The following is a 13,289-nucleotide window of genomic DNA, read 5'->3' as shown; positions in this document are numbered from 1 at the left end:
TCACAGTCCAACTCTCACATCCATGCATGACCACAGGAAAAACCATAGCCTTGACTAGACGACCTTTGTTGGCAAAGTAATGTCTCTGCTTTTGAATATGCTATCTAGGTTGGTCATAACCTTCCTTCCATGGAGTAAGCGTCTTTTAATTTCATGGCTGCAGTCACCATCTGCAGTGATTTGGGAGCCCAAAAAAATAAAGTCTGACACTGTTTCCCCATCTATTTCCCATGAAGTGATGGGACCAGATGCCATGATCTTCATTTTCTGAATGTTGAGCTTTAAGCCAACTTTTTCACTCTCCACTTTCACTTTCATCAAGAGGCTTTTGAGTTCCTCTTCACTTTCTGCCATAAGGATGGTGTCATCTGCCTATCTGAGGTTATTGATCTTTCTCCCGGCAATCTTGATTCCAGCTTGTGTTTCTTCCAGTCCAGTGTTTCTCATGATGTACTCTGCATATAAGTTAAATAAGCAGGGTGCCAATATACAGCCTTGACGTACTCCTTTCCGTATTTGGAACCAGTCTGTTGTTCCATGTCCAGTTCTAACTGTTGCTTCCTGACCTGCATACAGATTTCTCAAGAGGCAGATCAGGTGGTCTGGTATTCCCATCTATTTCAGAATTTTCCACAGTTTATTGTGATCCACACAGTCAAAGGCTTTGGCATAGTCAGTAAAGCAGAAATAGATGTTTTTCTGAAACTCTCTTGCTTTTTCCATGATCCAGCAGATGTTGGCAATTTGATCTCTGGTTCCTCTGTGTTTTCTTAAACCAGCTTGAACATCAGGAAGTTCACGGTTCACGTATTGCTGAAGCCTGGCTTGGAGAATTTTGAGCATTACTTTACTAGCATGTGAGATGAGTGCAATTGTGCGGTAGTTTGAGCATTCTTTTGCATTGCCTTTCTTTGGGATTGGAATGAAAACTGACCTTTTCCAGTCCTGTGGCCACTGCTGAGTTTTCCACATTTGCTGGCATATTGAGTGCAGCACTCTCACAGCATCGTCTTTCAGGATTTGAAATAGCTCCACTGGAATTCCAGTTGAGCTTTAGCTTAGGCTTGGACAAAGTTTGCATGCTTGGCCAACTTCTTGGATTCATGGTAATCCATTCAGTCTCCTAAGTGCCAATAAATTTGGATCCACTGGAGGAGGTCACTGTCTTCTACACTGCAGCCAGTTTCAGAAATAAATCTAATTGAGTCATCTCTCCGTTTAGAAAAGTATTGCGTAAATCATCATCACAATTTGGACATAATTTCATTTATTTATTTATTTTTGCTGACCTCCATCTTCATTGCTGCACAGCATTTTCTCTAGTTGTGGCAAGCAGGGGCTACTCTAGTTGCAGTGTGCAGGCTTCTCATCGCCATGGCTTCTCTTGTCGTGAAGCAAGGGCTCTAGGGCGCACAGGCTTCAGTAGTTGTGATGCACAGGCTTAGTTCCACCAAGGCACGTGGAATCTTCCCAGACCAGAGATTGAACCCATGTCTCCTGCGTTGGCAGGCAGATTCTTTACCACTGAGCCACCAGGGAAGCCCCTGGAGAGAATTTTAAAATGTCAGTACAGTACCTTTTGCAGAGTAGCTGCTAGTTAGGTACCGCTCCTGCACTCCCAGGACTGCTGTCCGGGACCACCCCGTTCTCTTTCAGCAACTCTGCACGTGCTACCCTCCCTGCCTGGACTTCTCCCCATGTCCGTGCCCTCCTTACCTCCCGCTGCCAGGTTCCTCTGGCTGGCTGTATTTCATCCAGCAGGACATACTCACTCACACCTCCAGGGGACCTTCTGTCCTTTCTCTCTCCTTCTTTTTCCTCTGTTCCCACACCACCTTTAAGCTGTATTGTGCTGCCTTCCTTTACATGTTGTAAGCATAGTTTTTGTCTGACCTTACTTAGCTGTGAGGATGTTGAACTCAAAGACCAACTTAGGTAACTCCTAGGGCCCAATCTCTAGAGCAAGGCCTGGTACTTATATGTGCTTTACTCATCTTTGTTGAAATAGTCAAACTACAAATGAGGTGTTTTGCATATAGAATTTCAGAGGACAAATACTAACTTGAGTTATTTTTGTAAGTGTGGATCAGTTTCTCCTGTCCAAGACTTTTAAAAGACAAGTTGGCAAAATTGGGGGGCCATGTTGTTGTTCAGTCGCTGAGTCATGTCTGATTCTTTGTGGCCTCATGGACTGCAGCATTCCAGTCTTCCCTGTCCTTTACCATCTCCCAGAGTTTGCTCAAACTCACGTCCATTGAGTCACTGATGCTAACTATCTCATCCTCTGCTGTTCCCTTCTCCTTTTGCCTTCAGTCTTTCCCAGCATCAGTGTCTTTTCCAGTGGGTTGACTCTTTGTATCAGGTGGCCAGAGTATTGAAGCTTCAGCATCAGTCCTTCCAACGAATATTCAGGGTTGATTTCCTTTAGGATTGACTGGTTTGATCTCCTTGATGTTCAAGGGATTCTCAATCTTCTCCAGCACCACAATTTGAAGGCATCAATTCGTTGGCACTCAGCCTTCTTTATTGAAGAGGGAAATGGCAGCCTACTCCAGTATTCTTGCGTGGAGAATCCCATGGACAGAGGAGCCTGGTGGGCTATAGTCCATTGGGTCACAAACAGTCGGACACAACTGAGGCGACTTAGCATGCAGCCTTCTCTATGGTCCATCTCTCATATCTGTACATGAATACTGGAAAAAACCATAACTTTGACTAGACAAATCTTTGTCAGCAAAGTGATGTCTTTGCTTTTTCATATGCTGTCTAGTTTTATCGTAGCATTCCTTCCAAGGAGTAAGTGTCTTTTAATTTTATGGCCTACAGTCACCATCCGCAGTGATTTTGGAGCCCAAGAAAATAAAATCTGTCACTGTGTTCACTTGTTCCCCATCTGTGCCTTGAAGTGATGGGACCACATGCCATGATCATAGTTTTTTGAATGTTGAGTTTTAAATAAAAAGAACACAAATTAGGTATCCCATTGGTACATAGTTCAAATGTCTGCTTTTAATATGCGTAGGAGGTAAATTTTGGTTTCCTTTTAAATATATGAATTAAGTCACCTAAGGATGAGCCTTTAAAATGATCTCTGGTAGACTGGAGGAATCCACCTCATTTGGGAATCACGGCCTCGTATGATGTTGTCTTTTGGAGGTGACCAAGTTAGTTAGTGCCCTAGTTTATTTCACTTCGCTTTCACCTCTAGGAAGAAAATGCTCAGAAGTGAAGCTGGAGTGAAAGAGGGGAGGAGGGGGAGAGAATAGAAGGGAGATTTGATCCTCCGGTTTGGTGGGTAACGGAGGGTAAAGAGGAAATGGAGCTTTTGTGTCCACAGTCTCCTGCCTCTCCCTTGTCAAGACTGGGAAGGGTTTTCCCTCTTATTCCTTATCTCCAAACCTGGGTTCTGAGTGCCTTCTCCTGTGCAAAATAAATTTCCAAAACAGACATCTTCATACTGAACCAGTTAAACTGCCATGTGCCTCTCTGTAAAATATGGATAACCAGTAGGTGCAAGGCGTTATCTTGGAGTCCAGCTCTGCTGGTGTGACCCCATGGATACTAGCCCATTGACAAAGCATCGTGGCTATAGCCATTCTGTCTACGGTGGTGAAAATAGAGTGTGGATAGTAATTTTGGAATTGGGTTTCATTTTGTATTTTAGGAGGTCGATCTTACTAATCCCAAGACATTTAGAAACCTGGCCAAGCCAATGGGAGCACAGACAGATGAACGATTAGCTCAGTATAAGAAGCGATATAAAGACTGGGAAGATCCTAATGGTAAGTAACTTTCCCTGTCGCAGGACTTGGTACCCACGTTTCAAAAGTAAGCCATTATTTAGTGGTCTGACGCCCTTCCATCTTTCCCCAAGTTGCTTGTATATGATTATGTCTGTTACATATGCAAGCATATACACAACTATCAAAGTAGGAAAATCAGGTTTTGCGTGTTAACTGTTGGCCATGCTTGGAAGGTGTTTTTTGGGTAGCTTGTCAAGTGTTGGCAAAAACTAAGTCTTTCTGCTTTGTCTAGGATAGAAATTTCCCATCATAATACGCCTTTATCCCTAATCGTGTTTAGGCCAGGAACTATGCTTTCCTTTATTGATTCTTTTAATATTTTTTATTGAAGTATAGTTAATTTAGTGTTTCAGTTATACAAAAAGTGATTCAGTGTGCATGTGTATGTGTATATGTATATATACATATTTTTCTTTTTCAGATTGTTTTCCATTATATGTTCTTTTAATTTTATTGAGCACTTTTTACAACCCTTTTGCATTAAAAAAATACTAATTGAGTCCCTTCTAAAATAATGCAATTTACATACTCATGATTTATTGTTTAATGTTTATCATATTACCCCTTCAAATAGGCAAAACAAACAAAGGAGGAAAAAAAATTAAGCCTAACACTATTCCCTGTTTGGAATCTTTTTTTTTTCCTCTGCCAAGGAGAATGTGTAACAGAAATTGCATAATACCCGTAGACATCGATTCAAAGAAATGTATACTATTGCAAAGCCAGAACCTAATAAAGAATTGCTTTACATCAGTATCCTGCTTTAGTTGAAGGTGGCTTGCTAGTAAGGATTATCTATTATACAGTTAGCCTCAAAACATGAATTGCTGCTGCTGCTAAGTTGCTTCAGTCGTGTCCAACTCTTTGCGACCCGAAAGACGACAGCCCACCAGGCTCCCCCGTCCCTGGGGTTGCTGGATGTGCTCAATTTGGGGGAAAGTCACAGAATTATACTAAAATGGATACTTGCCAGATATATAAATGAGGGGTTTCAGTGTTATCATAAAGTTTTTATTCTACAACTGCCAGAACTGACTGTACTTCGTGTCGCGGTTATCATGTACATTAGCATTTTCAAGTCTATTGATTAACACTAATTTTATTTTTGTGTTACTCTTTTGTTTTCTTTTTTACTCTCATTTTTCTTGTTTTTTAAATTTTTATTGGTGTATAGTTGCTTTACAGTGTTGATCATTTCTGCTGTACAGCAACATCTTCCAGCTATACGTATACATATATGCACTCTTTTTTTGGATTTCCTTCCGTTTAGGTCACTGGAGCGCTGAGTAGGGTGCCCTGTGCGGTGCAGTAGATTCTCAGCAGTTATCTATGTTGTACGTAGTATCAGTAGTGTATATATGCCAGTCCCGATATCCCAGTTCATCCTTTTCAATTGTGCTTTTATTTTCTTGGCCAGGAGAAACTCCAGCCTACCACTATGGGACCCACTATTCATCAGCCATGATTGTGGCTTCATACCTTGTCAGAATGGAGCCCTTCACACAGATATTCCTAAGGCTACAGGTAAAACTCTTAAGTTTAGAATTTTTGCATGTTGTTCGCGCCTTCTATTTAAGATCGTTTTTGCTATTTTCTTTAATGTTGTTTATCATTACAAAAGTCACAAAAGTAGTCAAAACATAATGATTGTGGAATTTTACTGGACTAAATTGATAAATAAGCTAGGATTTGTTTACACTAAACAAGGGCCAAGGTCCTTTAGTCAAGTAAGCAAGTAGCATTTGCTTTCCAGCCACATATATGGAATTCAGCCTTAACTGATTCATCAGACATTTTAAAAAGTCCGTGTAGCTCAATTGCTATCTTCCCTATTATAATTGCTTTTCTCCAAATTCTCTTTTCATTTATTCAGCAAATATTTATTGAATACTTACCAGATGCCAGGCACTATTCTAGGTGCTTAGAAGACATCAGAGAATAAAGACAATAGTCCTGCCTGATGGAATTGATATATTTTGGTTGAAAGAGACAGACAAACATAGTAAATAATGATCTAGTAAAATATTTTAGTATATGATACGTGCTGTGTGAAAAACAGAGGTCAGAGAAAGGGGATAGGAAGTACAGGAACGTGAGGTGGGGAAGGACATGGTGCCATTTTTAGAAAGACTGGTCACTGTAGGTCACCTCGGAAAGGAGACATCTGACCAGAGCTGGAAAGAAGTAAGGGAGTTACTGGTGTGGGTATCTGGAGGAAGTGTGCTCCGGGCTGGGAGAACAGCCTGCAAGGGGCCCTAAGTCAGGCCCTGAGGTATTTGAGGGACAGCAAGGAAGCCAGTTTCTGGAGCAGAGTGACTGCAGGGGAAAGCGACAGGGGATGAGGTCAGAGAGCTAGCAGGGCCAGATGGCGGTAGGCCGTGGTGGCCATTGTACGGACTTGGGATTTTCACACAGTGAACTTCATTGTAAAGACAGACACACTGTGTTCACTCAAACACAGCATTGGGAGTTTGATTGAGGGAAGGCAGTGGTGCATCTATGAGGCCGTGTAAGCAAAGGAAATTCCTTTTATATTTGAGTTTATCGATTTATAACTTTTTGATCACCTTCCTAGTTCTCCTCTAAATTCTCATAAGAATAACAATGTCATGTTATTTTATGAAATTAGTCAAATACATATATAACCTGAATATTCTCAATTGTAAATGGCTATATAATAGCAGCTTTTTAAAGTTTTTTTTTTTAATTAATTTTTATTGACGTATACTTGCTTTACAATGTTGTTAGTTTCTACTGTACAACAAGTCAGCCATATATCCCCTCCCTTTTGGGACTTCCTTGCCATTCAGGTCACCACAGTCCATTAAGTAGAGTTCCTGGGCTATACAGTAGGTTCTCATTGGTATACTTAGTATGTGTTAGTCCCTCAGTTGTTCCTGACTCTTTGCAACCCCAGGGACTGTAGCCCACTAGGCTCCTCTGTGCATGGAATTCTCCAGGCAAGAATACTGGAGTGGGTTGCCATTCCCTTCTCCAGGGGTTCTTCCTGACCCAGGGATCCAACGTGGGTCTCCCGCATGTGGGCAGATTCATTACTATCTGAGCCACCAGGGAAGCCCTATACATAGTATAAATACTGTGTATATGTCAATTCCAGTCTCCCAAATCATCCTGCTCCCCTCTTTTCCCCCCTTGGTGTCCAAAAATTTGTTCTCTATGTCTGTGTCTCTAGTTCTGCTTTGCAAGTATGAATCCTTTTTTTTTTTTTAAGGAGAGTATTATCAAACGATGGAAGAACTATTTCCTTATAGTCTTGCCCTCTCTCTAAAAACTAATCTTTTTAAATTGTATTACATGGATATCACTTTGATACAAAGCAAGAGACCCTTTGTAAGGAGAACCCCGAAAAGAATTCTTCTTTTTTTGTGATTATTTAAATTTTATGTATTTGACGTAGGAGAATGGGAAACTGAATTGTCACCAAATGTATTTCTTTGGGGTTTCCAGGCCCTTGAGCGTGGATGCTGAGGTGGGAGCAGTTCTCTCACAGAGGTGCCTTCTCGTTCTGCCCACAGGGAGGCCACTTTGACCTGGCTGACCGGATGTTTCACAGCGTGCGTGAGGCCTGGTACTCAGCGTCAAAGCACAACATGGCAGATGTAAAGGAACTCATCCCAGAATTTTTTTACTTACCAGAGTTCCTGTTCAATTCCAACAACTTTGACCTTGGTATGTAGCACCATGGCACTGTCTTAGGAACGGTATCCAGGAAAAGACCAACAGAAATGTCACTTTTCTGAGAAGTCTGTAGCAGACACTGACAAAGAAAGCTTTTGTTACCAGACCAACCTTGGGTCCACCCACCTGAAACACAGCAAACCCAATCAGTCTGTTGACGCTGGGTTGTGGTGAAGGATGGGACAGTGTTTATTGCAGGGCCAAGCAAGGAGAATGGGCAGCTCATGCTCAAAAGGCCTGAACCACCCCCAGTGACAGCTTTCAGAGGAAAGTTTTAAAAAGTCCATGTAAGGGAGAGGGTCACAGTCTTTGTGATCAGCTTGTGCTCAGTTCTGCGATTGGTTGATGATGCGGTAACAAAGTGGTATTTCAGGAATCTTGGTCATCAACTTCTGGATCTGACTGGTCTGGGGTCTATGAACCTGTGGTCAGCATGCAGTTAACTTCCTCCACCTGGTGGGGGTTTTAATATCTGCAAAACAACTCAAAGATATGGCTCAGGTTTATAGCCCTTGAGGAGAAACTAAAAGTCCTTGACTTTATTTTAGGCTAAATTGTTATTTTGTGCTGCTTGGCTGTTTTCCTTTGTTTCTGCAGTTTCTCTCTTCTCTGGTTACATTTGCTCTTTAGAACTCTGGGGAGGCCTGGGAGACTAAGGCTTTTCTACAAAGGAAGGAGGGGGAACGCACGGGGGTTGGGGTGGACGGGCTGTTCTTGGAAAGGCCCTGCAGGGTCCTCCTCAGTTACTATCCCTCATGGTTACAGCTGCTGTTAAAGTCAGCTGGGTTATTGGGTATATGAGAATAAATATAACAAAGAAAAATAGATGTGTGCCCCCAAATAGCTGTTTCAATCCAGAGTCTTGGGAAAATGAAAAAATTAACAAAGATTACATCTAATGGTCAGAATATCATTATTTCATTGAAAATGAAAGTGAGGTGAAATTTTATTTGAAAATTAATGTGATTGAAGCTAACAGCCAAGAGTGGCATATCCACATTTTTCACATATAGTTTAAATCTTTCCTTATTGTCTCAGCTTACATGTTGATAAGTTTTAAAATTAGAATTGCTGAATAACTCTAAGTAAACCCTTTTTTCATCCCGTTAGGGTACTAAAAAAACAGAACCAAATCAACATTTCTAAAAGGGAGAGAAATTTCCTTGGTACTTTGCTCTCTTTGTATTATCCAGCAGCTACAGGAAGTAGATTTGACTTTGGTTATTGTTTCTTGGAACACAGTTTGCTAATCTGTGTTTTGAATATTTATTTTTACAACATATCAAAATTTCATTGTTTTACTTAGAGTATTCATGCCAGATATTGTTCTGTTTTCATATTCTTTTCATGCCCTGTATCATACTGTATTTAAGACTTCCACATATAAACCAGTATCCACATATAAACCATTACTATACTATCTCATAAAATTTATTAGGTAATTCAGAGAATCAGTTCAGTTCAGTTCAGTCATGTCCAACTCTTTGCGACTCCATGGACTGCAACATTCCAGGCCTCCATATCCATCACCAGCTCCTGGAGTTTACCCAAACCCATGTCCATTGAGTCAGTGATGCCATCCAGCCATCTCATTCCTCTGTCGTCCCCTTCTCCTCCCATCTTTAATCTTTCCCAGCATCAGGGTCTTTTAAAATGAGTCAGCTCTTTGCATCAGGTGGCGAAAGTATTGGAGTTCCAGCTTCAACATCAGTCCTTCCAATGAACACTCAGGACTGATTTCCTTTAGAATGGACTGGTTGGATCTCCTTGTAGTCCAAGGGACTCTCTCAAGAGTCTTCTCCAACACCTTCACATCTAATATGTTTGAATGATTTTATTTTATTGAGTATTATAATTTTTATTTATTTAATCACCCATTCAGCAGCTCAAACCTTGTGAAATTGTAGCTCCAGATGCAATAGGAAAGATAATAAGACTCTCTCAGTAGCCCCAGCAAAAGTCCTAAAACTGAGTCTTAGTATTGATACCTCTGATTGGACCTGGGACTCAACCTTGAGCAGCTAAAGACACCAAGTTCTAGCACTTAGAGTTGGGAGGAATGGCAGTTCCTCAAAGGAAGAGTAGATGGTGAATAGGGAAAAACAACAAATGTGAACCCAGCATTTGCATATGAATGCACATTAGGGTTTTACTAGGTTTACTTATAATTCACCTTTGGAGAATGCTACTGTCTTCCCTAGGAACACCACTTTCATAAGAGACAAATATGCAACAGTGCCAAAACACATTCCAGAAATACTCAGTCCGTTATAATAATCTATGCTGCAGGCATGTTCTAACCAGACTACTTACAGACCCAACCAAATCATCCACTTTTAAATAAGTAAGTGAAAGAAAGGTCATGTATAATTGTCACGCTCACCTTCATAACATATCCCCTTCCTTCCTTGAAATCACACACTTTAACAACAATGCTATTTGCAAGTAAGAGCTAAAGCTCTTAAAACTTAGGAATAAATCCTCATAATCTTGTATTTAGATAAACATAAGCAAAAGCAACAAAAAAAGGGAAATTGAACTTTATCAGAATTTAAAACTTATGCATACAAGGACATTATGAGGAAAGTGAAAAGAAGACATACAGAATGCCAGAAAATATTTTCAAATGATATATATCTTGTAAAGATCTAGTACTCAGAATATAAAGAACTCCTACAACTCAACAGCAATAAGATAAGTGACCCAATTAAAGGGGCAAAGGACCTGAATAGACATTTCTCCAAAGAAGTTATACAAATGACCAATAAGCATATGAAAAGATGCTCAGCGTCATTATTCATTAGGTAAATGCAAATCAAAAGCACAATAAGGTAATACTTTGCATTCACTAGGATGACTATAATGGAAAAGGCAAGACACACAAACAGAAAATGACAAGAGCTGAGGAAGATGTGGAGAAAGTAGAACATTCATGTGTTGCTGGCATGAATGTTAAAATGGTTCAGCACTGTGGGAAGCAGTTTGGTAGTTCCTCAAAAAGTGAAACATTGAATTGCCACATGACCAAGCAGTTCCACGCAAGAACTGTCCAGAGGAACTGAAAAAAGACTTAAAGACCTGTACATGCACATTCATCACGGCTTTATCGACAGTAGCCAGATGGTAGAAACAGCCCACATATATATGAATGGATAAACAAACTGTGGAATATACATATAGTGGAGTATCACTCAGGCATTATAAGATACGGGGTAATGATAAATACACCAACATAGACGAACCTCAAAAAATTACACCAAGTAAAAGAAGTTAGAGGCAGAAAGTCACATAATGATTCCACTTATATGGAGTGTCCAGAACAGGTACATACCGATAGACAGGACACAGATTGGTGATTTCCAGGGCCTGGGGCAGGGGATGGGGGGGTGGGTGGGGAGGGAATGGGGAGCAACTGTTTACATTTAAGATTTCTTTCTGGGGTGGTCAAAATGTACTAGATATAGTTGCACAATAGTGTGAACATATGAAATGCCACTGAATTGTTCACTCTAAAATCGTTAACTTTATGTTATGTGAACTTTACCTCAATATAAAGAAAGTCAAACAAAACTGTTTGTCTCTCCATCCAGAAAAGATAGCTAATGATACAAAAGAAAGAACACTTGGGGTTTTTTCCCTGGCTCTGGAGCATGTAGGTTCATTTCCTGGTCTTATCCTTGTACCCTTGGATAAACATGGAGGGAAGCTACAGAGTAGCAGAATTAGACCAAGAGTTTTCAACAGACTGTCCCCTTTAAATGACATTTTAAAATTGCAGATAGCGCTGATAAAATAACCTTATATCACACAGTATTTAGGGATTATGAGCAAAATTGGGAAAAGTAGATTCTATCTCAGGTAGTTAGGGGATTATTACTTCTTATCAAAAAAGTTATTTCTTACTTCTTATTAGGCTTAGAGGACATTTCAGAGAGGGTGGGGAAAGGGTGTGAAAGAGAGGAGAGGGGCTGTAATAACTTGATTGTTTTATTTTTTTTAAGTTACATGAAAATTTTTCCAACTAAATCGAAACATTCCTTTAAACAATAAAATGGATTTTTAGTCTCTTACTTGTATCACATTGTAAAGAAGCCATCAAGCCTCAATGATGAAAGGAAAGGTTTTTACTGGCCCTTACTTGGAACCTGCCTTCTGTGTCCTGAAATTTGAACACTTCTCTATGAAAATTTATAATTCAGCTGTTTAACCAACTGCATGAAGCTAGGGAGTCCACATCACCACTTACAGGGTCATTGTTTACTGTGGTTATCCTATCTGTGCCTAGGAAAGCTCTGTAAGCTCCTGTTACCTTTTCGAAAGAAGAAACAGAACCCACTTCCTCAGATGCCAATCCCAGTTTTGTTGTCAGTAGATCTCATAGTAAATGCGTCCTTTACTGTTTTAGGGATTATCTGGCTGTGACTTAAAATAACAGTTTATGTGGAATAAATATGACATGGTTATGAATTATCATAACTTGATTTTTTTTTTCTGCCAGGTGGTCCTATAGTCTTTCCAAGTGTTTTTTCTGTTAAATGATACAATAGTCACCAAAAAGTTACATTGTTTCAGATTTTACTTTTATTTTTTTAGTGAGAATCCTTACAGCAAAATACATGTGGGTTCTACAGCATTCTCTCAAGAATTTAAGAATCAGAAGTATGAGAAACCACATGTATTGCAAATATTTCTGGATGACTCATACTTTTATGTCCTCTTAGGCCAAAATAGAATTCAGACTAAAATTGGCTTGAGGAGTTAGGTATTCCTTCAGCAACCTTTTCCATGTGAATGCAGAATTTTGTCAAAACATCCAGAAAAGAGATTGAGTGCTTGGCCACTGCTGTTGACTCACCAAGCTTTAAGCATTCTGGAAAAGCCTACATGTACTCTTCAGAGAAGTTGTTAATGGTCTTGCAGATGAGCAGTCTTAAGGGGCTTGTGTTGGTTTGGGCAGTTTCTTCCAAACTCAAAACAGTAACCCCATAAAATGTTCATGAAGGAGTCCTGTGATCAATTAAATGTCAGAAATGTTGTATCTAATACTCTTCCTAGAGAAGAGCAGTACCTCCGAGGAGCCTTGCAGAAAAGAAACATGTTTAACCTTGCGTAGCTCAGCATTTCCTGAAGCCCTTTGACTGTGGGAGCCCCACAGTTTTGTGAATGCTCAGTAAATCTCTCTAAGGAGGAATTTTGGGGAAATACCAGAGTAGATGATCTCTGCGGGTCCTTTCTGGTGGTAAAACTGTATAGTTCTGGTAATGAATCTAACCCACTACTTGTCTGTTACTTTCACAGGATGTTACTATTTATCTCACTCTTTTATTTTCTTGTTAATGTATCTAATTTCACAGGCTGTAAACAAAACGGCACCAAACTTGGAGATGTTATCCTTCCACCCTGGGCAAAAGGGGACCCACGAGAATTCATCCGGGTGCACCGTGAGGTAATGGGAGTGCACTTTGCATTGGAACTGAGGTTTCACTGGGTCACTGACCACAGAACAAAGAGAGGACCCTGAGCGATGTGTTCCCCACATGTTTAAGTTACTAATGTTATTTGTATGATTTTTAGTTATTTTAGTTTCAGTTGGCCAGTGGTCACTCCTTTTACTTTCCAAGTTAGTAATACAAGTCAGCCAGTGACTGAACCTGTGTTTTGAAATTGCAGGCTCTGGAATGTGACTACGTGAGTGCCCATCTGCATGAGTGGATCGACTTAATCTTCGGCTATAAGCAGCAAGGTCCTGCCGCAGTAGAAGCTGTAAACGTCTTCCATCACCTTTTC

The 13,289-nt window shown here is 40.3% G+C and overlaps 1 protein-coding gene across 1 annotated transcript in view; it reads left to right on the top strand.

The window, feature by feature from the left end:
* The window catches only part of WDFY3 (WD repeat and FYVE domain containing 3), a 259,636-nt gene that overhangs the window by 221,410 nt on the left and 24,937 nt on the right, over positions 1-13,289 (top strand). Inside the window, exons 52-56 of the mRNA XM_010845983.1 lie at positions 3,665-3,782; positions 5,221-5,327; positions 7,340-7,493; positions 12,857-12,948; positions 13,173-13,287. Coding sequence (XP_010844285.1) covers positions 3,665-3,782; positions 5,221-5,327; positions 7,340-7,493; positions 12,857-12,948; positions 13,173-13,287 — 586 coding nt within the window. The remainder of the gene's footprint in view (positions 1-3,664; positions 3,783-5,220; positions 5,328-7,339; positions 7,494-12,856; positions 12,949-13,172; positions 13,288-13,289) is intronic.

This window comes from Bison bison, unplaced genomic scaffold (assembly GCF_000754665.1).
Source record: "Bison bison bison isolate TAMUID 2011002044 unplaced genomic scaffold, Bison_UMD1.0 scf7180017864228, whole genome shotgun sequence".
NCBI classification, from domain to species: Eukaryota; Metazoa; Chordata; class Mammalia; order Artiodactyla; family Bovidae; genus Bison; species Bison bison.
Note: the sequence above shows the minus strand (reverse complement) of the source record. Positions and strands in the feature narration are given on the sequence as shown.